At 39.6% G+C, this 25,628-nt stretch overlaps 1 protein-coding gene across 1 annotated transcript in view; it reads left to right on the top strand.

Moving 5' to 3' along the window:
- trpc5a (transient receptor potential cation channel, subfamily C, member 5a) overlaps window positions 1–25,628 on the top strand; it is a 153,582-nt gene that overhangs the window by 79,893 nt on the left and 48,061 nt on the right. Inside the window, exon 8 of the mRNA XM_051944118.1 lies at window positions 560–766. Coding sequence (XP_051800078.1) covers window positions 560–766 — 207 coding nt within the window. The remainder of the gene's footprint in view (window positions 1–559; window positions 767–25,628) is intronic.

Below are 25,628 nucleotides of genomic sequence, written 5' to 3' on the forward strand. Positions count from 1 at the left end.
TGAATTTGTGTATTTTCTCCGTTAAATGACCGTTTTAATCCAGGAAGCCGTTTCTGGCCTTCAGTATCTCTGAGGGTGTAACTCCTGCTGGCGTTGGGTTTGGTGAGGACATGGACGGAATGGTTTCCAGAAGATCTAAGTGTGTGAATGGTGAACTAACTAGATTCTGAATCGATGACATGATGAGGAAAAAAATGAGAAATTATCAGGTTTTTATCTTTAATAGTTTCTGACATTTTGTCGTTCAGTGTGAGAAAAGCTGAAACTGGGTCAACAGGTGATTTGTATTGAAAAATATCTCGGAAAGTATTTAATAAAAGAAGCTACAGTTTCACACATACCATTTTAAATATCTCTAGTTTATGATAAAAAGGTTCAAGTGAATCAGAAGAAGGAACCTGATGGTTTTAGATGGAACAACTCGACTATCACAGACTGTTCTTCTGGCTTCCAAAGCATTTATATCAAATAATTCTGATATTTCTGAGCTTCATCAGTAGCATTAGAAAGTTTTCCAGCTGGAAAAAACCTTTAAAGCTGAGCTCTGGTTTGACTTCAGGTGGAGAACGAGTTCCGTCAGGAGTACGAGGAACTCTCCCAGCAGTGCAAACGCTTTGCCAAGGACCTCCTGGACCAGGCCAGAAGCTCCAGAGAACTGGAGACCATCCTGAACCACCGGGACAACGACCAGAGCGAGGAGCTGGACCCCCGTCAGTGTCACGACCTGGCCAAGCTCAAGCTGGCCATCAAGTACCACCAGAAGGAGGTAGGACCAGAACACACGTGGAACAGCTGTTCTGATGAGTTCTAATGGGTTCTGATGAGTTCTGATGGGTCTGATGGGTCTGATGGTTCTGATGGTTTTAATGGGTTCTAATAAGTTCTGATGACGTCTGATGGGTTCGAAAGATTCTGATGGGTTTAATGGGTTCTGATGGGTCCTGATGGTTCTGATGGTTTTAATGGGTTCTGATGGTTCTGATGGTTTTAATGGGGTCTGATGGGTTCTGATGGTTCTAATTATTCTAATGGGTTCTAATAAGTTCTGATGGTTTTAATGGGTTCTGATGGGTCCTGATGGTTCTGATGGTTTTAATGGGTTCTGATGGTTCTGATGACGTCTGATGGGTTCGAAAGATTCTGATGGGTTTAATGGGTTCTGATGGGTCCTGATGGTTCTGATGGTTTTAATGGGTTCTGATGGTTCTGATGGTTTTAATGGGGTCTGATGGGTTCTGATGAGTTCTGATGGGTCTGATGGGTCTGTTGGTTCTGATGGTTTTAATGGGTTCTAATAAGTTCTGATGACGTCTGATGGGTTCGAAAGATTCTGATGGGTTTAATGGGTTCTGATGGGTCCTGATGGTTCTGATGGTTTTAATGGGTTCTGATGGGTTCTGATGGTTCTAATTATTCTAATGGGTTCTAATAAGTTCTGATTGTTTTAATGGGTTCTGATGGTTCTGAGTTTAAACTCACAGTTCATCAGATAAACATGTAGATCTTCTAATAGCAGCTACCTGGGCTGTGGTCAGGTCCTCAAGAAGACACAACACGGACACAGACACAAAATGACAACTAAAGGACACCAAATGACCTCAAAGAGAATAAATTGACCTCAGAGACACAAAATAACCCCCAAAATATGCAAAATGATCTAAAAGAAACACAATACAACTATAAAAAGACACAAGCCACCTATGAAAGGACACAAAATGACCTAAGAGACACAAAACAGTCACAGACAGACATAAAGTGACTGGAGCTGGTAGAAGCACGTGGAGGAGTTCTCCACGTCCGTCTGAAGAGCTCTGTGATGGAGGTGAAAATCTGAGGAGTGAGATGTGTCCTCAGGTAGCAGGAATCTCAACATGTAAGGCGTCTGAATATTTAAAACCTTTTTAAAAACACGTCGTCCTCGTGATAAAGTTGTCCCAGTCTCCTCTCAGGTGCAGAGAAAACCGGAAAGCTTCATGTTAACTTTAACATGTGAATTATTCAGACAGATTTCTGTTCTAATTAATATTGTATCCTCCCAGACTGAATATTTAAACCTGTTAGTCCTCTGATCTATTAATAACAGACATGAGGGTTCACATGCCACTAACGATTTATTTATTTTACTGTATTTACAAAGAAAAAACAATTTAAATGCAGGCAAATACACACAGTCTATTATTAACTAAACTGCAGAATGAAATTATGGAAACGTTAAAAATCTGGCAGCAAAAAACACAATAAGACTGGTAGAAAACTGTGAGAAACGACCACAAAAAGACAGAATAGGACCTAAAAGAGAGACAAAACAACCACTGAAGCATTCAAAATGACTTCAGAGACACAAAATGACCCCAAATAATGCAAAATAACCTAAAGCAGGTACAAAACAACCACAAAAAGACACAAAATGACAACAGCAAATACATGTCACATTTATCCAGTCTCACAGCCCCATCACACATTTCGATGGCTATCTATCCATCTATCATCTATCTATCTATGGATGAAGGTGTCAGTGAGAGCAGAGAGCTGGAGAACAGATTTACTTGTTCACCTCTGGAGGTTTTATGAGGGATTAAGGAGAACGTTGAGATGTTTCAAAGAACAGCTAGAGATGGATGGAAGTGAGAGTTTGGGTTCTGTTCTGGTTTTTTTAGAACTTTATGGATAGAAGTGGAGGAGACATGGAGGGTTTCCTTCCTGAATGAACGAGGTGGTGACAGGAGATGATTTAAGTCATGATGCTGAGGAGGACAGACGGCTGAAGACAGTAGCATAGAAATGAACATGTTTTAAATAGATCATTCTTTGTGCTCCTTACTCTAACTGTCCTGTGTTTGGATTTCAGTCTGAGCAGCTAGAAGAGCTTCACCTTTTTGTTGTTACCATCCTACAGTCAGCAGGTTTTACCATCTGTATATTAATTAGAGTTTTACACAGTGGACTGTAAATGACTGAATTCATGGTGTTGGAGGCAGCAGCCAGAAAAAGCTCATAAAATACAGACATGTGAGCTCTAGAAAGGAAAAACCAACATCAAGTGTCTAAAATATAGACTACATTTATTAAGATGACACCAACTCCACCAACGTAATACTGAGCGTTCTACGATAACTGATTCAAACTAAATTAAAGCTTGGTAACTTCATTTTCCTTTAATCCTTTAGTTCAGACTTTCAGTAGAACTATTTCAACCAACAAACTACTCTGAGTTCAGTTCACCAACGGGATTTCTGATTAGTTAACAATTAGCTGCACAAGCACAAGTTTTTAGATTGATTTCTCTTAAAAATGAGGTAGTCTGAGCTAGTTTTTCACATTAAGTGGATTTTTGTTCCTAAACTACTACAGATATTTAAGACCAAAACCTTTTTTACACACCAGAAGAATGAGATAAACCCTGAGATTACTGATTTCATCTCCATGAAAACTGTTTCATTTGATTATTTATTACATAAATTAATTGTCTTGTTTGTAAATTCCACAGAGGGAGGCCGTCTCTAAGTTCATTTTACTGTACTGTGATGCATGCTGTGTTATAATGACACTCTGGTTAACTAAACTTATTCACTTACGCAGCAGTTTGTTTTTTTGTGGTTTTTTTTCCAGTTTTCTTGCAGCTGTGCTGCTTTTAGCTGTTTTTTGTTTTTTAATTCATAAACCTTCAGTTGATTAAACAGCTTCTTGTGATGATCAGTCTGTTTGGTTTAGTAAAGCAGGATAAATAAAAGATTTGTTGGTTTTGTTAAGCTTCATCTTTGAATCAAACCCGTCGTTTCATGATTAGCGGTGTCTCTGAACCCAAACATTAGCACCAGACTTCCCCTACAACCCTCAAACTAACCAACAGCTCCACCGTAGAGGTCCGGAGTTCAGTTCTTCCTTCAGTTTGTCACAAGTTTAAAGCATAAAAACCCTCCTGAGATGAATCCTGCGAGCACACGGCCGTCTGGTTTTCATTTCCGCCGTATTATCTGACTGTAACTGCTGCAAATGGGTCCGATTATTATTTAGCTGATAAGATTACAGAGAATGTAGCTTTCCAAAGTATGAATAGAAAGCTTGTTTTTTTTTTTATCAAACTAAGGGTTCAAACTATATTTAATTTATAAGAAAACTAAGATTTTTAAATCATTTAACAAACTGAATTCAACAGACAAGACTAAACATCAAATAATTTCGTCTGTTAACCAGGAAGCAGGTTGAATGTTTGAGTCTCTATGAGGTTCTTATCATTTTTTCATTCAGTGTGGAAGCTTGTTTTTAATTGGATAAATCATTGCAGCAAGTTTGAGGTAAAGAAAAGCGTCTGAGAAAAGCTGTAGATGAGATTTGGAAGCATATTGGTAGATTTTTGTGTCCAGGAGAGCTTCTTCATGTCACGTCTGTGAGAAACCCAACAACTGGTCGGTCCCTCGGTACCAACACCTGCAGCTAAACGTTGTGATCAGTCTTTAAAGCTCGTGTCCGGAGTTTCCGTTTGTTTTCAATTTATGTATCATTTTTTAACAAAGCTTAAATGTGTTAGTCTAGTTCGATACTATAATATAAAGTTAGTATGACGCGATATGAAAATTTATTCCTGAGCTCCGCCTTCCTCTCATAGACCCCCATGCTATTCCAAAAAGCGCCGGTCGCTGCCGACCAATCAAGTTCGAGCTTCAGCTTTGTCATGCTGTCAATCAACGGTTACGCGCACAGCAAGCAAGCCCATGCAGAGGTGGGCGAGCTACGCACTACGCAACCGCGAGCACATTTGTTTTGGTTGTGGAGGAGAGAGCATCAGGGATCAGCAACTTCCAGAAAAGTTACCAATCCCACGGCTTGTCAGGCCAAGAGACTGCAGGACGTTTTTTGGCTCGGGGTGCTCGCGTCGCTCCCCGACCACGGCCTCCATAGCCCGCCTGACGGCTTCGTTTAGATGCCCGACCTCTGGAGGAAGATGTTGGGGCGTCTGGGACATACTCTTCGTCAGAGGAGTCATGCAATTCTGAACTCTAGATAGAAATAAATAAACAATGTAACACATATACACGCGTAAATGCACTAAGTTTGATAAACAACGTCATCCAGAGGGATACACGAGTGTAATCACATATTGAAACTTTACTCGTTCGTCCTAGCAGATTCATGTTATTTTGGTATTAGGACAAGTTAGACTCAATAGAGAATTCTAACGTAATTCCTTTATTATTTACTAAATGTACTAAATGCAGAAGAGGGGAAAACAGCAAAACAGGCGAGATGCTGCAGCACTCCGGGCACTTCTCTCATGTACTGCACGCGTGCACAAATAAAGGGGTGAAATCAGAGGGAGGGACCAACAGTGTTCTGGGAGATGCTGAGATTCAAACTCCGGACAGCAGCTTTAACATCATCATGGAGACATGTTGGTCCACTCTTCTCTACAGATTAGTTGTAATTCACCCTCATTAGATGGTTTTAGATCATCAGCTGTCCTTCTTAGGTCTCCCTTCTAAGGTTGGACTGAAGTCTGGATTCTGACTCCAGAACCTTCATTTAGTTCTTTCTGAGCCAATCACAGGTGGACTTATTGTTGTCTTTGAGTCTTTATCATGTTACATTAACCATTAGCGTTGAGTTTTGGTCATGAACTGTTGGTGGATGTTCTCCAGGAGGTTCTTCTGATAGACAAACCATCACACCACCACCATGTTGGTACCATGTTCTTCTGTTGAATGCAGTATTGGCTTTACACCAGATGTAGTGGACCCATGTCTTCCAGAAAGTTCCATCTTTGACACATCAGTCCACAGGATGTTATTCCAAAAGTGCTGGGGCTCATTCAGATATTTTTTTGTAAACACCAGATGAACCTTTATGTTCTTTCTGGTCAGTAGTGGTTTGATCCTTTAGATCCATTTCCTCCAGAATCTTCCTCACTGTGAATCCTGAAGATGGACCTTATCTGAGGTCTTCAGATGCTGTCATCCTACCAGATATTCTCCCAGATATTGTGCTATCAGTGCCATGAAAGTGTGTGTTTGTCCTGATCCTGGCAGCGTTAAAGTCTGCCGGCTACAGATGCTCCGATGACAAATGTGAATCCTGGTTGTCACTGTTGTCTCACACGGACTTCTGAGCCAATAAAGAGCCGGAGAAGTGACAGAAACAGATGCAGGGAGAAGTGACAGACAGACAGAGACGGAGGAGGACAAGAATGAAAAGCAGAGAAGAGACAGCTGTCAGCAGAAATCAGCCTTTTCTCTGAGTGAAGGACAGAAGAGCAGAGAGGAGAGGAGGAATGGATGTCAGAGATGAGGAGGAAAGTCAGGCAGAGAAAGTCATTAGAGCTATCTATTAATGACTGCTGGAGACTTCATCCAGAGAGAATGCAACAAAGAGGCAGGAAAGGAATGGTTTAAACATTTTCAGAAAGCTGAACTTCAGTAGCTTTAATCAAGCAAAGTTTTACCTTTAGACTGGGAATATTTACAGAGTTCCAAATCCTTGAAGTCCATAGAGGTGGGTCCAGATTTATCTCTTTTTCATATTTCAGAGAGCATTGTAGGGGTTTATCCATCAACGGGGCACCATGACAAAGACTTTTGTCGAGATTAATGGACTTTTTCCATCATTTCTGATCCTCAGCAGATAGAACCATGACAAAAACACATCTGAGTTCTGGTAAAAACTGATACCAGATCAGTGTACATCCATCCAGGAGTCATAGTCTGAAGAATCTTTAAATAAAGGAAACATTATCAGTCATTTAGGACATTTTTAGATCACTTTAGATGAGTTGTGACTCAATGGAACAGCTTTTGAGCCATTTTTACAACAACTGGATGTGTTTTGTTTCTTTGTTTGTTTGTGCAAGTTTCCAGTCAATTTGGACAAATCTGTGAACCCAAATGATTCTGATTTTGGGTCATTTTGGACAAATTTGGTTGAGGGAAAACTGAAAATAATTTTCCCACATGAACATTTTCTTTAAGATTCCTCCTCACTTGAGACATTTTAGAGAAGTTTTTGTGCATTTTGGACACATTTTTAGTCATTCTACTGATGTTCTTTTGTCATTTTGGAGAAGAACTGAATCAGTTTTTGAGAAGTTTATGTCCTGTTAGATACATTTTGAGTAATTTTGGACAAATTTGGACCAAAGTTTAGTCAGCTTGGACAGATTTTGGGTCATTTTGGAGAAGTTTGAGTCTTTTTAGGCAGTGCATTCTGGGTAAACTTTAAGGGTAAACATTCCAGGCTCATATCAGCATGTGTGATAGGCGGTTGATCAGAACAAGTTCTAGACAATGAAAGGAGCATTTTTACACACAGAAGATACCAGAATCATCTGATAGACGTGATTCATTTTCTAATAGCATCACATTTCAACTCAAAAATGCTGTAAATGTAACATGATTAAACATAGTGAGAAATCTGGACCCACTTCTTGGAGTTGAAGGAGTGGAACTGTGAAAATGTTCAGTCTGAAGGTAGAACTTTGCTTCAGTAGGAAGAAAATCCTTGTTTGATTTTATGTGGAATGACGACGGCTGTCTCTGCTGGTTTGTTTAATGGGATGGTTACCATGGTTACAAGGTGGGGGTAATAGATTTCGGATGAAAAGCGGCTTTTGGAGGTTTTGTTTCTGAGTTCCTGCGGAGGTTTTTGTTCTCGCTGGCAGAGAAACGGAGGAAACAGGACGAGCATCGAGCCGACAGGCAGAAGGATAGAGAGGAAGCAGAGGCCCCCAACGCCATGACAACAACAGATGTTGACAAACAAACAGATGCCACATTAGCCCCTCCAGGCGCCGCTAACGGTGTGTGTGTGTGTGTGTGTGTGTGTGTGTGTGTGTGTGTGTGTGTGTGTGTGTGTGTGTGTGTGTGTTTTGTCCTCTCAGGAGTCGCTAACACTCGGTACACTTACATAACCCTCCTGCAGCCTCCTTCCTTAATCTCATATCTTCACCTTTTTATTCTTCTTCCTGCCATCATTGTGTTTTCCATGCTGCTACCTTCCTGTTAGCTCCATGCTGCTAACTTCCTGTTAGCTCCGTATGGTTAGCTCCATGCTGCTATCTTCCTGTTAGCTCCATGCTACTAACTTCCTGTTAGCTGGTGTTTGTTCTGTGATGGAGGTCTCGGTGTTCCACCAGAACCAGACTTCTACATGAAGTTGTGTAGTGCTGTGTGTCACTCTGAGACTTCATGGATGTCAGACCTGCTCTGTCGTCTCTCTGTGTTTCTGTTCACGTGTTGCCCAGAGTTTCTGCTTTCATTCCTTTCATTGTGTTCCTCTTTGTCTCTAATGTGTTTTCAGCTGCGTTTGATGCTGCAGAGTTCACACTGAGGTCAAACTCTGTGAATCATAAATGGGTTTTATGTCATTATTGTCAGTTTTGAAAATGACAGAGGCAGTGATTCAGTCTGGAATGAACCTGAACAACACAACACACATTCAGCTGTGGTCTTTATTTAACCATGAAACCACCAGAACAACGTTTTTATTTAACCATGAAAGCACCAGGATGGTGCTTTACAGGAAGAGGGAATCTACCAGAAATAATCAGAATGCCTCGTGGAAGAAGCTTCCTGGCTGAGCTTCTTCTGGTGTTTTCTGAATGGGAGTCAATGGGAACCAGAGCTTTGTCCAGGCAGCTCCTAGTGGTGATCAGTGGTACTGCACTTTAACTCACTTCTGCATTGGTTTTAATGACGTCGATCTTTGTTTTGTATCACATGAAGACAAGAAGAGCTGTGATTGGCTGCTTCACTTGACATGTTTCTGAAAAAGTTTAAGGATGAAGACGACAACCGAGGAGGTTCACAAAAGACTCACGTAGACGATCTAACGAAGAGACAACAGTCTAAACCGTCTCCTCAGGGGATTTTATTTAGCTTGTTGGGTGTTTCTGGGAATCACCCAGCTTTGTTTTTAAATGTTGAAAAGCTGCTAAACTGACAGAATTATCTCTAAGTTCTTCATTCTACTTTGTCTTAAATTGCAGTTTAAACATCTGCACTCAAGCATGAAAGGGTTGTTCCGTATCACAAAGTCAATGAACGTTCACCGTCATCTGATTGTACTAACAGCATGATGAACTGCTGATAAATCATGGTGCTGCAGCTCATCTGTTTCCAACAACAGCAGCTTCTTACTCCCCTCTGAAGAGCTGCTGTTATACAGGAAGTCGATAAATAAGCCATTAAGTAAATAACAAATCGAGTGTTTATTTCAACATCAGCAGTGAGGAACGAGGTGAGCGGACAAATACAAGTCTGTTTATTGTTTTATTTTTGGCTGATCTACAAACTAAATGATGTTTTTCTGCCCTTTTTTCATCACTAGTTCCAGAGCTGGAGGATGTTTTCCATCCCATAATTCACGTGTTAAACCCTAAAACATGCAGTATGTGTAAATGTTCTTGTCCTGAGACCAAATCTATAAAAACTAGGAGAAGAGTATTTTTAATTCAATTCAATTCAATTCAATTCAATATTTTAAATACCAAATAAGTCTGGAGTTCCCCTGAAATCCCATTTTTCTCTTGTCTCCCTGATGACCTAACTGAATCTCTAACAAAACAGTAAGAATCTGATTTAAATCTACTTTTTATGGTTTTTATGGTTCATGTCTCTGTAATTGTGGGAACATAATGATTATTATTATCCATGAAACGTGTTCTACAACATGTTAGCAGAACCTGTTGATGACGTTTTGTTTTCGTGTCTCATTTTATCATTTTGTCTCATTTTTGTCGTTTTTTGTCGTTTTGTGTCTTGTTTTTGCCTGTGAAAGCTGTCCTGCAGCTAGTAGCAACTCTAAAGGTGGAATGTTTTCTCTCTCAATCATCAGTCAGACCACCTTAAATGTGGACTGAGCTGTTGTCTCTGTAGGTCTCAGGTGAGATGTAGAGCTAACCTGTGTAGATGAAGCTTTCTGGATGTTAGTGTGTTTTTACCTCCTAACGTGGAGGAACTGAGTGCGCTGCAGCTCTTTAGGGGACTCAGCAGGAATCAGTGCAGCTCCTCAATGCGGCTCCTGGAAGCCAATCAGCTGCAGTTTTACTGGAGGGTTAGGGAGCATGTGCACGTCCTCGTCAGCATTATCCAATGAGATCAATGCAAATTACATCTCCGATACACTCTCTATGTCTGTCTCTGTGGATCAGTACACACACACACACACACACACACACACACACACACACACACACACACACACACACACACACACACACACACACACACACACACACACACACATATAGTAACACACTTTTCTGGTTTCTTTCTTTGTTTCTTCATCACATTTTTATTGACTTTCTTTCCTCCTTTATGTCCTCTTCTTCACCTCTCACTCCATCTTGTTTTCTCTCCTCCTCATCACATTTTTAATACACATTTTCACAATTTTGAGCCACTTTGGTAAAATATGATTCATTTTGAGTCATCTTGGTCTAATTATGAGTCACTTTGGGTCATTTTGGACACTTTCTGAGTCATTTTGGTGAAACTATGCATCATTTTGTTGCTTATTGAGCCACCTTGGTCAAATTATGAGCCATTTCTAACACATTTTGGACACTTTTTGAGTAGTTTTTGTCAAATTATGAGTACCTTTGGATGCATTTTGAGTAATTCTGGTGAAATTGTGCCTCATTTTGAGTCACTTTGGTAAATTATGAGTAACTCAGTAATTTTGGACACTCTTTGAGTCGTTTTGGTCAGATTAAGCGTCACTTCTCACACATTTTGGACCCCTTTTGGTTTTGTGTCCTAAATAACAAATAAGATGGTGGAGCTACAGACAGACTCTCCTTTTGTTTGGTTTCTTTCTCTGTTTCTTCTTCATCACATTTTTACTCCTTTTCTTTCCTCCTCTATGTCCTCTTCTTCATCTTTCATTAAATTTTTTCCTCCTGTCTTCCCTCTCTTCTCATCTCCTCGCTGTAATCTCAGTTATCGATCCGACTTCCATTTTTTACTCCGCTAACCTGAGCAGACGGATGGATGGATGGACGACATGCCCTGACATCACATTGATGATCATTATCATGTCAAATAAACCCATTAAAGGACATCAGCAGCTTGAACAGTTCATAGTCCTGCTTCAGTCTGTGTATTTGATTTTACATTTTGTTTTATTTTCATTCGCAGTTGTTTACAAATGGTTTGATTATGTTTAGTTAAAGATCAGGGTTTGTTTAAAAACACAAACTCTAACATCAAAGCTGCAGATTTCTAGGAAAATTCTAAAAAGGTTTTCAGGTTTTCCTAGAAAGCCCATCTTCAAGGCTTCTATGGTCTCAGTAGAAAAAAGCCTCTAAAAGATGTCGTCATCTCTTGGTTTTCCAGCTCCTTTATCTGAAATAAAGAGTTCCTGATGAAGCTGAGACATTGTGAGATTGATCGTCTGCTGCTTTATCCACAGAAAAGTAAAAATGTTGATGAAGACTCATGGATCCTAAAATGTTGAATCTTCTCTGGAGCTTTAATGCTTCCTGACTTTTTCCAAATGTGAACTAAATCTCTGAACCACGTTAATTGAAATATATAAAGATCCTTAAAGGATATTTTCACTGATTAATGAGGACTGTTATACCAGTTAGGCTTTAAAATCCCTCTGATGTGTGATAGTAAGAGTTTTACTGCTAAATGTTTGAACGTTTCAGATCCTCCATATCACTGACAACAGAATGACCTTTTAAAGTTTTCTGTGCCGAATTATCAGAAAGCAGAAACACATCCAGGATGTTTATTGTATTTATTGAACAGTTATTGAACCGGGTTAGCTATCTGAGAGCTGATTCTCCTGACCTGGAGGCAGAAAGATGAACAACAGGAACAACAAAACAGATCACAGTGAGACAAGTTTCACTGGTTTCTGTTGAGACCAAACATTTGGTTTTCTGTTAAGAAGATGGAGAAAGTGTGCTGAACGTTACTGAAGCTAATCTGTGGCTCAGACAGGCCAGTGTGGACGGAGGACTAGATGTATAGACAGTGGTGTCATCGGCGTACAGACGGATGGGATAACTGGATACCAGTGATTGTTTCTATAAATCTGCTGCATTTTTACTGTTCAAACTATGATACATCCCATAATACTGTTGCTACAAGTTGTAGAAAAACATTAGGAAAAGCAGATTTAGTGTGCTGTAAAACTGATCTGGTTGCAGTTCTTAACAGAACTCAGTGTTCTTTAGCCTTGAAAATGGCATTTTTTTCAGGAATGTAATTTTTTGGGGATATTTTCTAGATATTTTCCTCACATTTCATGAAAACTTTCAAGACATTTTTCTTTATTTTCTATAGTAGATTATTTTTTAAACATGTTCTGTCTTTCTGCATATTTTTAAACACATAGAGCAACTTTCTCACTTTTTCCTCTTTTGAAGCTGTTTGTTGATGAACTCATTTGGAGCGTTTAACCCTCAGTGGAGCCTCTCAAACATTTGTGTGTGTGTGTGTGTGTGTGTGAGAATCATTTAAGTGTCTTTTTTTGTCTTGGCGCTGTGATACCTGCAGTCGCTCTAAATTATACATCAACAGTCGTCTCAATAATAAATGGACAGAGTGCGTGTGTGTTTGCTGACATGTGACTACTCGAGTGTGCGAATGGATTTGTTTTCATGTGTGTGTGGTTCATACAGCAGCTGAATAATATATTGACCTTCATTCATGTTTTATTCACCACAGCCAAATGAATTATTGCTTTAATTAATTAATCTATCAACACGTGTCCTCGATTAGAGACGTACACACACAGAGAACATCTGCAGCATTTGGAAACAGTTTTTTTATCGTCATAAATTGTTTTGGTCAGTCGCCTTTCTACAAACACTCAGTCAGACTACGCACACACGCACGCACGCACGCACGCACGCACGCACGCACGCACGCACGCACGCACGCACGCACGCACGCACGCACGCACGCACGCACGTCTAATCAGATCAGAATCAGAATCAGAGCTCAGCAGGATGCTTCAGTCGATCAAATGAGACACAAACGGAGCTGTTCTGTTTCTGCTTTCATTTCTATTGAATGTTTCCTTGTTTATTGAGTTAAACCCAAAAGGCTTCATTTATCCTACATTCATATTTTATTACAGAAACAAATGACAATATAATAATTAATACAGGAGGTCCTGGACTTAAATCAGAGTTCTGTTCTGACTGATCAATTTTCTCCATAAGTCTGAGCTCCGGCTAAAATGTAGACAAATCCGTTCATCACGATATCCATCAGTTCTTCATAAAGTCATGAATACCAACAACTTTCATTCTCTATGAATCATTTTACTAGAAGATAACAGAATATTGTAACAGACTGATGTTGATGAGGTTTCAGTGTCAGACTTTTATTGTGAAAATGTCGCTTCGAAGACATGATGTTGGTTGAAATTAGCCAGTTTGGAGCGAAACCTCAAAGACATCTACATGAAGTCAGATCTACAGAAACATGGATATGGTCTGAAGGTTTTTAGTGTCAGAAGTCACCTGTTTGGCCGATCTGACGGCATCTAAACCACAAAGTTCAACAACAAACGCAGCAGGAATCTGAAGAAACTGCACGACTCAAAGCTCTGACTGGTTTGAACCGGTTAGAACCAGTTTGGACCGGTTTGGGACACTGATGTCCGCTGTCAGGACGCTGAAACAAACACCGAAGAGACTCGTTTATGTTGTTTCCAGTAGAGCCAACGTGCAACTAACATCCAGCTAACTGCTTTGGAACAAAATATGTTTGTTTATTTTTAGATCATGAGAAACAAAAAGATGAAAAAAGCCAAGGGGAGGAGGAAGAGAAAATTGTTATTTTTAAAAAAATATCAGCTCGGCAGCACTTGGGTAAATCTCTGCATTCTCGGTTACTTCAGGCAGCTAGCAGCTAATTTATAAAGTCTAGAAACTGTTAGTAGCTAGTTCTTAGCCACCCGTTTGTAGTCACTACTTTAATTCACTGTACAAGTTAGCTAACCTCTGATTGGCTGAGAGTCAGCAGTAGAGAGAGCTGTGAATGGCGGCTAATTCTGGAGCTAAGTTATGGGGTTTTTCTACTTATTCTGGAGCTAAGTTATGGGGTTTTTCTACTTATTCTGGAGCTAAGTTATGGGGTTTTTCTAGTTCTTCTGGAGCTAAGTTATGGGGTTTTTCTGGTTCTTCTGGAGCTAAGTTATGGGGTTTTTCTAGTTCTTCTGGAGCTAAGTTATGGGGTTTTTCTAGTTCTTCTGGAGCTAAGTTATGGGTTTTTCTAGTTCTTCTGGAGCTAAGTTATGGGGTTTTTCTAGTTATTCTGGAGCTAAGTTATGGGGTTTTTCTAGTTCTTCTGGAGCTAAGTTATGGGGTTTTTCTAGTTCTTCTGGAGCTAAGTTATGGGTTTTTCTAGTTCTTCTGGAGCTAAGTTATGGGGTTTTTCTAGTTATTCTGGAGCTAAGTTATGGGTTTTTCTAGTTCTTCTGGAGCTAAGTTATGGGGTTTTTCTAGTTCTTCTGGAGCTAAGTTATGGGGTTTTCTAGTTCTTCTGGAGCTAAGTTATGGGGTTTTTCTAGTTATTCTGGCGTTGGCTACAGCCCACAGTATCCTGTGTGAAGGTTTAATAAACGACCAGAGAACCAGATAAAGTCTCACTCGTTCATCACAGAGGGTCACTACAACATGTTGACCTGTTTTTACATCCTGACCCATGTTGGTCGGTGTTTCTGTTCCCAGCATTTTATTCTGTCTAATCTCACTTCCATGGAGACGCTTTCCTTTTCTTCCAAGCATCAGAAGAGTCTGACTTACGCTGGGAGCCATAATGAAGGTAAAAAGTTAGTGAATGTAGACAATCCAAGGTGGAGTACAACCAGAGAATGGAAACAAAGCCGTCTGATAGCACCACGTGACGATGTATTCGTCCACTCCACTCATCAACTAGTTCCACTAGTTCCATGCTGTAGGTTGATGACGTCATAAACTAGGGACTTCCTGTATATTAAATATTGATTCTATGCCGCCGTGATCTCTGTCATGACTTTTTCAAGATTTCATCCGTCAGAAATGATCCAGTGACTGAACAGCCTTGGAGGAGGACCGAGCAGTCTTGGAGGAGGACTGATCTCTCTCAGTGCTTTTCTAGTTCTGTAAATATGCCCCTCGTTGTGATTTAGTCCAGCTAGCGTTTGTACAGACGCGTTCAGCTTCCATGAGGCTTCGCTAAGTGAGTGGAATTAGATTGAATAGAGGGAGAGAGTGGGTGGAGAGGAATGGAGAAAAAAGAGACAGAACTGCTTATTGGACAGAAAACAAAACACAAAGGACAGAAAGCGAGCAGGAGGCCGACCCCATGAAGCAGTGATCTCACAGCAGCACTTCACTTATTTGCATGTAAATGACCGGCGTGTGCACAGCTGAATCACTGTTAGCATAGCTTTGTTTAACGCTGAGAGCAGATTACATCAGCCCCTGGAGAAATTGAATTAGCCAGCGCTACGCAGCGTAGCCGTTAGCATATTTCTGAGTTTGGGGGTCGAGGCAGAAATGAAATAAATCTGGAAGAGGCTGTGGGAAGCAGATGGAGGTTTAATGTGGAGATGAAGTAGACTGACCACAACAAAGGAAATCTACTGGTTAGTTCTGCTTTATTCAGTTTCTTTCTGACCTCCTGTCTCATTTCTCCTCTCTGTGGTTCATTTTAAAGTCCTGCTCCTCGGTGGAAACAGAACAACCAGGAATAGAAGGAGAGAGAACTCAGAAATCATAAAAATAAGTCAGATTCTGGACAAATTTATAATCATTTTGGACGAATAGGATAGGGAACTTGACAGATCCTCTGCTGTAATTTAGAAATGTTAGACATGAAACAAAGACTCCTGAAAGCCAACGTCAGATGTCTGAACCCTTAAAGGTTGTTTGTTGTTGTTTCCATCAGTAACATCTCTGCATCTTTAAATGATGACCATCAGACTCTATGGATCAGAGACGCTCAAGAGGAATTAGAAAATACACAAAGTCTCCTCATCCTGATTGTTGGCCACAGGGCGGTCTGAAAAGAGGAACAGAACAAGAACACAACATGAGGAGATGAAGCCGCAGCAGGTGGTCTCTGCACACCTTCTAGCTTCTAAAAACAGCAGCAGGTGGAGTTTTAACTCAGTCCAGTCTGATCCCGGAACCTCCAGAGACTGACAGGGTTTAAGCAGATTTATGGTGGACTGAAGGGAGGATGGGAGTCTGGATTTATGGTTCTGCATCATATTTAGACAGATTGATCACGACATATGATGACCCATTATAGACTGTATGATAGCTGTTGAATCTGTCTGCTTAGAGCCACACCTTCATTAAGTTTACTGGACGTCATTCAGGATGAAACAGAGCCCAGGGTGGAGGGATTCACTGGAAATAACGGTTTACTGTGAAAGGGAGAAGGTTGTGGAAAACATGCTTTAGCTCACTGTCCAGGAAAAATAAACTGCTGTCCAATCAAAGTAAAAAATCCTTCAAACTCCATCCTTCCATGAGCAGAGTTATGATCTGACAGGAGCTGATAAGCTAGGTCCTCCAAGGTTAGACTTAAAGGTTGATAAATGCTCTGAAAACGCTTCTAAAATTCCAACCCTGTATCTGATTTAAATTTATCCTGAATATTCTCCTGATGCTCCTGCTGCACTCATGATGCTTCCTGGAAGTCTGGTTCTGTAAAAGTGTCAAACACCTTCTGAATATTCTTATATTATATTATATTCTTATATTATATTCTTATATTGTCTCAAATTGGATTAAAGCAGCGAATCTCACATTTCTGTTTCATTTTGGGGAATCAGAGGAGTCCCACAGAGCCAGATTTACCAATAAGTCTGGGTCATGATGCAGTCTGGACTCAGTTCAGGTCTCTAAATGTTCTGCAGTATCTGCAGCTGTATGCTAGAGATGGATCTATGAGGGGAGTTTGATCTGAGGATCGCTGCTTTCAACCACAGACTCCTTGTTTTATTCAGACACCCTTAAAATTTACACAATCTAGAATATTATGATGAAATATTTGTGTAAAAATATTTGAGTGTTTCTAAAGGTGTGTCTGCATCAGACAGACACAAACACATACTAATTATACTTTTATTGTTTATGAGAAAAACTAACAAAACTAAAATCTACCAAAATAACCCAATACTCAGAATGTCTTATTTTTAAGGAACCAATCAGTTTGAAGACTTTAATGTCTTTTTAAGGCTGTGATTGGACTAAAATAAATGACACTGAAGACCTTAGAGTGGTTCTTATTGCAGCATTTCTGAAAACTTTCTTCCATCTCTGTATGTTTTTCTGAAGTCAACCAGCAGTAACTGGTTTTATCAAAGAATCAGTCCCTGGCAGCAATTAGAAGATCAGAGTCATTTAAACTGACTCATCCCTCCAGTATTTCCTCTGCTGAGCTTTGCTATATTTTTACATATTCTTATTATTTTAATATGTTTTCTCTGTATTGTTGAAAAGCTTGTGTGGTTTACATTGCTGTTGTCATGGTTTATATTTCTATCTGTGATAAGTGACGCTGTAGCTGTTGACTTGGTGGAGATGTTTTTCTGACAGACATTGAGCTCTACCTTCAGCCCCAGAAACGTTCATCCGGATGCTGATCCGTGATTGGTTGGCTGGGAAGTGGAGCAATAAAATACATGACAGGAGACACGTGCCCACCAGAACAGAACAGAACATGCATTGAACTTGCACAGGATGTGGTTTAGTGGAGGAACCAGCAGGACATGTAGTTTTAAAGTTCAGCTCCTATCGTGTCACGTCGGGTTCCTCGTTGCTCTAAAAACTTCCTGAACGAGTCGTCACAGCAGCAGAAATGCAAATAATGCAGCAGAATGTTGGCATCCAGCAGGTTAACATGAGTCATCAGGACTCTGGGCTTAAAAATGAGTTTGGGTAGTTTTGAAGAGCCAGTTTTCCACTCGGATAGTTTCTCATCTCCCCGGAGTCTCTGCTGGATGACTGGATGCTTTTATTAGAGGGTAAAAATACTTGTGTGTCCATTTCACTGAGACTTATAGGAGGAAGGACGTAATAAAGGGAATATTTGAGCATTTCATAAGCAGCTCTTATTTAACATGAGTGTCTGATTCATGCTGGATGTTGGTCCGTTGATTGTGTAAATGTCAGCGAGGCTCAGTCTGCTGCCAGCACTGCAGGTTTATGGTATATTTTCTTCTACTTGTTGTTGTGTTCGGTTGTGGGCGCATTTGCTGCTGCGTGGGCGTCAGGAGTTTTTATCTGTCTGCATTCGTCTCTTTAAACGTTTTATGAAAGAACAGAAGCAGTGAAATCCTGACAAACAATCTGAGGAAAACTGGCGACTTAACAGTTCAACAGTCAGAACATTCAGGTTTACCTTCCAGTGTCGGTGAACAAAAAGAACAAAAACCAGAGTCCTGACAGGACTTTACTTAGAAAATACAGTTTAAATGGAGTCTGGATTATCAGTTATGGAGTTTTTAAATGTTTTCATTGCAATAAGTTAATACATTGATGAACTAGATGCCAGATTTATTCATGAGGTCCATTTAAAAAGAGAAAAAAGTGATGAGCTAAAACAGTGATTCAACTGAACACAAACACAAAATAAATGAGAAAGAAGATATTAAATCCAACTTTTAAGGGGTATAGAGATGCTGCTAAATACATTTAAAACCATAAAAACAAACCAAAACCAGCTTTCTGGTGTTCTGCTGTATCGTTGTTTTTTTCCCTTTAGGAGCTGAGCAGGGATTGGTTGTTAACTATCCATCCATCCTCTATACACCGCTTTATCCTCACTAGGGTCATTGGGGGTGCTGGAATCTATCCCAGCTGACTCAGGCAAAGGCAGGGGACACCCTGGACAGGTCACCAGTCTGTCACAGGGCGACATATACAGACAAACAGTCACACTCACATTCACACCTACGGACAATTTAGAGTAACCAATTAACCTCAGCATGTTTTTGGACTGTGGGAGGAAACCGGAGTACCCGGAGAAAACCCACGCATGCACAGGGAGAACATGCAAACTCCATGCAGAAAGATCCCAGGCCCAGGCCGGGATTTGAACCGGGATCTTCTTGCTGCAAAGCAAAAGTGCTAACCACTATCCCACTGTGCAGCCCTGAACTTATAGTCCTAAAGCCCTTGTCTCTGTGAGCTGTCTGTGGTGCTGAACTTACAGTCCTAAAGTCTGATGTCTCTGTGAGCTGTCCGTGGTGCTGAACTGAAGTCCTTATGTCTCTGTGAGCTGTCTGTGGTGCTGAACTGTGCAGTCACAGTTGTTAATTAATTAATAACTATTTTTTTATTGCTTAAAGACTCAAAAAACTGCAGCAATAAATTAAGTTACTAAGTACAGTCCCCTTTAAAAGAAATTTACTCAACTTTGCAACATGAAATAAAAGATTTAAAGTGGATTTTTTGACACTTATCAAAATAAGCCTCTGATGAAACTCTTAAAATGCATTTTAATGATTCTGTTTCCTTTCTTTGGTGTTAAATGATGGCTTAATATTTCATTTTTACTTTTTAAAATAAGTTTTACTAATGCGTCGAATGCAACATCTCTGTAATCAGATACTGGTGCTAAATTGTTCAAAGACTCAGTGAATGCTGGAAACATTAATTAAGACTAAGGTTTGAAGATTTGACATGATGAAAATCTAACTGTTACAGTCCATACTGACATGCTTTTGTACGTGCTTTGACAATATCTATCCATGAGGATTACTAGGCAGTTTACCATGTCTATAGTTTTTTTCTCAGCATGTGGTTCAAGTTAGATGATTTTACAACAATTTTAAACACCACATGTAAAATAAAGTGCATTTTCTGGAAAAATGTTTAGAATTAAGCATTTTTTACTCATATGATTAGTTCAAGGATCAATGGAAAGTTGTAAATCCAGCATTTCTCTATGTTTCTACAGTTTGTGTCTCTGATAAACGGTGTCATTTAGATGATTTTCTGAAGACAGCCTGCTGGTTAGTTCAGTGATTCACAGGTTAACGTAACATTTGCTGGTCAGTCTGTTAAAAATGCTGTTTTTTAAACGGCATGTTTCCGTCTTTTCCAGTGGATCTGAGGTTGATTTTCTTTACAGGAGGATCTCCTTGTTGCGTCCCTTCATGCCAGCCAGCGGTAGCAGCGGTGTGCGTTATGTAAAGCTGCTGCTGGATTAGCATGAAGAGTGTGTTTGTGAGCTGCAGGCGCTCTCAGATTAACTTTGAGACTTTATCCTCTGAGGTTTTCAGTCCGCTGGTCGGCCTGTTGGAGGAAAGAGAATCAGAAAGATGAGACAGACCGAAGTAATCGATTTAAGATGGACTGGAAATTCATCACGGAGCTTCTCTGGTGTTTGGGAGGAAATAAGAAGTGAGAGGAAGAAAACTATTTAGCCCTGCTGCACATAGAAATGAACCAGGAGGAAAGAAACTCTGCAACGATTAACAGACGATAAATCAGCTGTTTTAACAATCGATTAATCCATTTAAGTAGTTTTCAATCAATCCAACTTGAAATGCAGCTCAAAGTGTTTAACAAGTAGCTGACAATAAGCAGAGCATAGAACAATTAATGGAAATACCAAACATAATGATGAAATATTGTTAATAAATGAGAGGAAAAATGATGGTAGAGCCTCAACAGGTGGAGAAATGTGGACCAAAGACTGGATTTTAGTAGAAACATGGATCCATCCATAGATATAAATACGGACAGAAGCTTTATGGAGACACTAGACCAACCTGGATTTAAAGTTGACACTTTTTCCATTTTCAGTGGCCAATCATTGTTCATTTTTGTTTAATTTGGACAATTCTGAATAATTTTAGACACATTTTAAGTCATTTTGGGCAGATTTAAAGCAATTTTCGAACAATTTTGAGTTGTTTTTGCAGACTTTTAAGTTATTTTGGATACGTTTTGAACACATTAGAATCATTTTTACAGACTTTAGGCACTTTGGACACGCGTCAAGTGTTTGTTTCATAGAATAGTTTATAAATGAGAGGCAGTCTGGTGGTTTATTTGGTTGTTTCTCCAGAGAAAACTCATTTGTTGCTCCTGTGTTTATTTATTCCGCTTATTTCCGGCTGGGATGCAAACTAAATGTGTGTCTCAGACATGAAGTCGGTGTCGCCCAGATGCTCTGACCTGACTCAGCGCCCACTCAGCCTCCCAGATGGCGCTGCGACGGCCTGTTTTCCCTCCGTCCTCTGACCAGCGGTGATGGAACAGCCGCCCACCGACCCGTTCTTCTACCTGCAGCGTTACACAACCAGAGCTGATTCATAGCCGCCAGAACACAAACCAGGCCTCCCCGACCCACAACCACGGCTGTCTGAAACTGTACGACCGACTAGAAGGAGGCAGACTGACGGAGACCCAGTCCCTCATTAGCATACTGCTGCCATGGCAACAGAAAGCTGATGGAGGAGGAGAAAGGATGGAAAAGGAAGCAAAGGAGGAGGAGAAAAGGTTAAAGAGGAAAAGGAGGAGATCTGTGGTTTGACTTCTAACTTGATCTCCTTCCTCTGTTCTGCGTTTTCCTGCTTCTGTCAGCTCATCAGTATAATTAAATCCTTTCCTGACACACACACACACTCTAACACATACATGGACAGACTGCAGTGTGTGTGTTAGTGTGTGTTCAGGTCATGCGTTGCTGGTGTTGTGACATTATTAAACCTCGTGGAGTGGAAAAACAAACAAACACTGCTGCTCCTTTCACCATCTCTCCCTTAGAACAGTTTCTGTTATTAAACCTTTGTTTTTGTTTTAGACCACTTCCATTTCAGGTCAAAGTGTCATTTTAAGAGTAGATTTCATGTGTTTGAGCCGTTTTAATGGTTCAGTATCCCCAGAAATAAAACTCCTACTACCCTAAAATGTGGTGAGGACACAGAGCAGTTTCCAGTAGATTTAAATGATGAGGACGAATCTTTAATAATTGGTCCTTAAAAATGGAAAAAAATAATGCAAAATGTAGCATAAAACAATTAATGGAAATACCAAACAAAATGATTAAATATTGTTAATAAATGAGAGGAAAAATGATGGTAGAGCCTCAACAGATGGAGAAATGTGGACCAAAGACTGGATTGTAATAGAAACATGGATCCATCCATACACTTACAGGAACTTTATGGAGATACTAAACCAACTTTGATTGAAAAATTTGCATGTTTTCCATTTTCAGTGGGAAATAATTATTTGTTTTTCTTAACTTGGATAATTTTGAATAATTTTAGACCATTTGAGTAATTTTGGGCAGATTTGGAGCAATTTTGAATATTTTTTTAGTCATGTTGAGCAGTTTTAAGTAATTTTAGAACAGATTGACATTATCATGTCTTTGAACTAATAACTCTTGAAATCTTCATTCTGTGGCTTCAAACCCCAAAGCTGAATGTCGTCTTCATCCAGATGTTCTGGTGGAATCGTCCTCTGACCTGAACTGATCCGTTCCCAGATAGCAAACTATGGGTGAATCAATGTTGAATCTATGTTGAGACCTAACGTAGAAATTATACAGAAAGCGCAAGATTGATAAAATGTTGAGTCAACGTTTGCTTTTCAACCATAAATCACACTTTACCCAGATAGCAAAAGATGTTAAATCAATGTTGAATTAGGGTTAAGAAGGTTGAATTGTGGTTACGGTTGAAGACTGATGGTTGGATCAACATTGATTCAACAACATTTTGTCAACATTGAAGTTGTGTTTAAAAGATGCCATTGAATCTACGTTGTATTTTGGTTTAATTAAAATGTTTGACAGGTCAATGTTTAATTAATGTTGAATCTATGTTTGCAAACATGTGATCTATGTAAGCAAATGTTGACTCAACATTTTATCAACCTTGCGCTTTCTGTATAATTTCTACGTTAGGTCTCAACATAGATTCAACATTGATTCACCCATAGTTTGCTATCTGGGTTATTTTCTATGAACTGATGCTTTCTCCACCTGGGAGCTGCTGACAAATGTCACGTCGATAAATTCCTGTTCTTCAATAATAGTGAAGAACTGCTGACCTCTGAACGTTGTTTGATCTGGAATCAAATCAACTTCATCAGTTTGAAACAGCCGCACAGGAAAACCCAAAGATCAGCAGCTGAGGCTGTTAGCATGGCGGCTAACAGGTTCTGGGGGATGTTAGGGCTAGATTTAAAGGAGGAATGTTACAATAAATCAACATCTGTATTAGATCTGACACATTTTAACCCTCTGAACCCCAAAAAGACAGATTTCTAGTCATTTTGGACAAGAACCAAATTATTGTTTGAGAAGGGTTTTTTTTATTTTATCAAATTTCGGGTAATTTTGGACACAAGTTTAGTCAGCTTGAACAATTTTTGAGTCACTTCAGAGAAATTTTTGTCTTTTAGACAAGAATTGGGTCATTTTGGACAAATCTGGTTGAGGGAAATCTTAAAATAATTTTCCAACATGAACATTTTCTTGAGGACTCCTATTCATTTGACTCGTTTTAGAGAAGTTTTTGATAATTGTGGACAAATTTTTAGTCATTTTAGAGATGCTTTTTGCCATTTTGGAAAAAAAAAGGAATCTTTTTTGTCATCTTAGACAAATTTTTTAGTAATTTTGGACAAATTTGGACCAAAGTTTAGTCAGCTTTGACAGATTTTGAGTCACTTTGGAGAAGTTTTAGTCTTTTTATGCAGTGCATTGTGGGTAAACTTTAAGGCTCATATCAGCATGTGTGATAGATGGTTGGTCAGAACAAGTTCTAGACAATGAAAGGAGCATTTTTTGATACGGGGATCATCTGATAGATAATCTGTTTCCTCTAGAGGCTTGTTTGGACACTGGTTGATCCCTACGTTCTGCTCTGACAGGTTCAACTAAAAAGAAATAATAATTGTAAATAATAAACTAGAACGTGTTGCTTCAGAGGATCAGGTTCTCAGATTCCTGTTTGCTGCAAAGTTAGAAGCTGTGATGGTTGAAAAATAAAACTAAAATCCCACACAGAGCTGAGAAGCAGATCCAAAGTGCCAGGATCAATAATTTATGAAACAGCCCACACTGGTAAGAAAACAAGGAAGTGTGGAAATGTGCAGCCGTCACCAAATGTTCCTCCGAGCATCCCGTCTGACTGACAGCTTCAGGTGGCGACCGTCGGCTGGCGCTGAGCCTCGCTCTGCTCACACAAATGTTTGGTGATGTCCTCGTGTGAAGCTGTTCATTTATCACAGACGACCTTCTGCTCCACAGCTTCAGGACATTTACAGTCTGGGATTTTACCAAGAACAAACTCATCACACAAAGCAGACAGGAGATGAGGAAGGTGACTTTTTCCTCTCAGATCCAGAAATGAAAACTTTTTCCTCTATGTGGCTCATTTTTCACTGGAACAAGAATTCATGCATCTCTGTGGAAACAACACAACCAACATTTTATATGTACATATTATTATTTTAGAAATATTTTACGACTTTGTATTTTATTTGGAAACTCTCAAATATATTTTTATTTGCTTTTCAGAATGTGTTTTTGAGATATTATTTTAACAAAATGAGCGTTAATCATTTTTGGGATATTTTATTTTTTTAAAGTTTTTTTTAACATTTTTGAGATATTTAATTCAGTTTTTCATTTTTTTATGATTTTTAATTTTTCAGAATGCGATGTGTTTTTGAGACTTCTTTAAGCATTTTGATAGTCATTTTGGGGATTTTTAAAAATTATTGTTGGACAATTTTCCAGAGACTTTTTTTCACTTTGTGGTAAATAAATATAAATAAATATTGTTTGATTTTTGTTTTGCATTTGTTGCTTTTTAGAATTTTTTTTTATTTTAAAGATTTTATTTAAAAAATTCCAGATTTTGCTGATCATTTTTGTGATATTTCATTGTTTTTGGGGGGACATTTTGAGACATTTAATTACTTTCAGGAAATCTATTAATATATTTTATTAATTTTATTCATATTTGTAAAGGTTTTTCTCACATTTGGTTCATATTTTGTGTTTTTGGTACATTTTATGAATGTTTTATTGGATGCCTCTGTAGAAGCACCAACATTTTTATTACCTCTGCCAGCAAAGGTCATATAATCATCGGAGTTTGTCTGTTTGTCTGTTAACAGCATAACTCAAAAAGTTATGGACGGATTTTCACCAATTTTTTACAGAATGTCCGGAAGACCAAAAGTAACAATCGATTAGATTTTGGAGGTGATCCGGATCACCGTCTGGATCCAGGATTTTTTAGAGGACTCTGTACAATTGAGAGAGATGGCCGGCCATCTCTCTCAATTGTACAGAGTCCTCTCAGTTATACAGAGTCTCCAGCCTTTCATGTTCCGGATCCGACATCGAGCAGGCAGAAACGATGTTGTGGCAGATTACCTTTCCAGGTTGCCGCACATCGCCAACCTCGGGGAGGAAGGGGATGATGTGACGGAGCGCCGCTGAACGCCCCGTCATTCCCCGGTGACGCATGTCTCTCTCTCTCTCGCTCCGTGCCGGTGAGTGCCGGGGCCAGAGAGAGCGCTGCCGTTCCCTGTGCAAATCATGCATCGTGATTTTAATGAACTATTCGCCACCACCGGACTTTTGTGCTGGCTGCGGTCGCCGTCCGAGGGTGCACACTCGGCGCCGATGACACACACACAC

The sequence above is a fragment of the Acanthochromis polyacanthus genome, chromosome 23 (assembly GCF_021347895.1).
Source record: "Acanthochromis polyacanthus isolate Apoly-LR-REF ecotype Palm Island chromosome 23, KAUST_Apoly_ChrSc, whole genome shotgun sequence".
Classification (NCBI taxonomy): domain Eukaryota; kingdom Metazoa; phylum Chordata; class Actinopteri; family Pomacentridae; genus Acanthochromis; species Acanthochromis polyacanthus.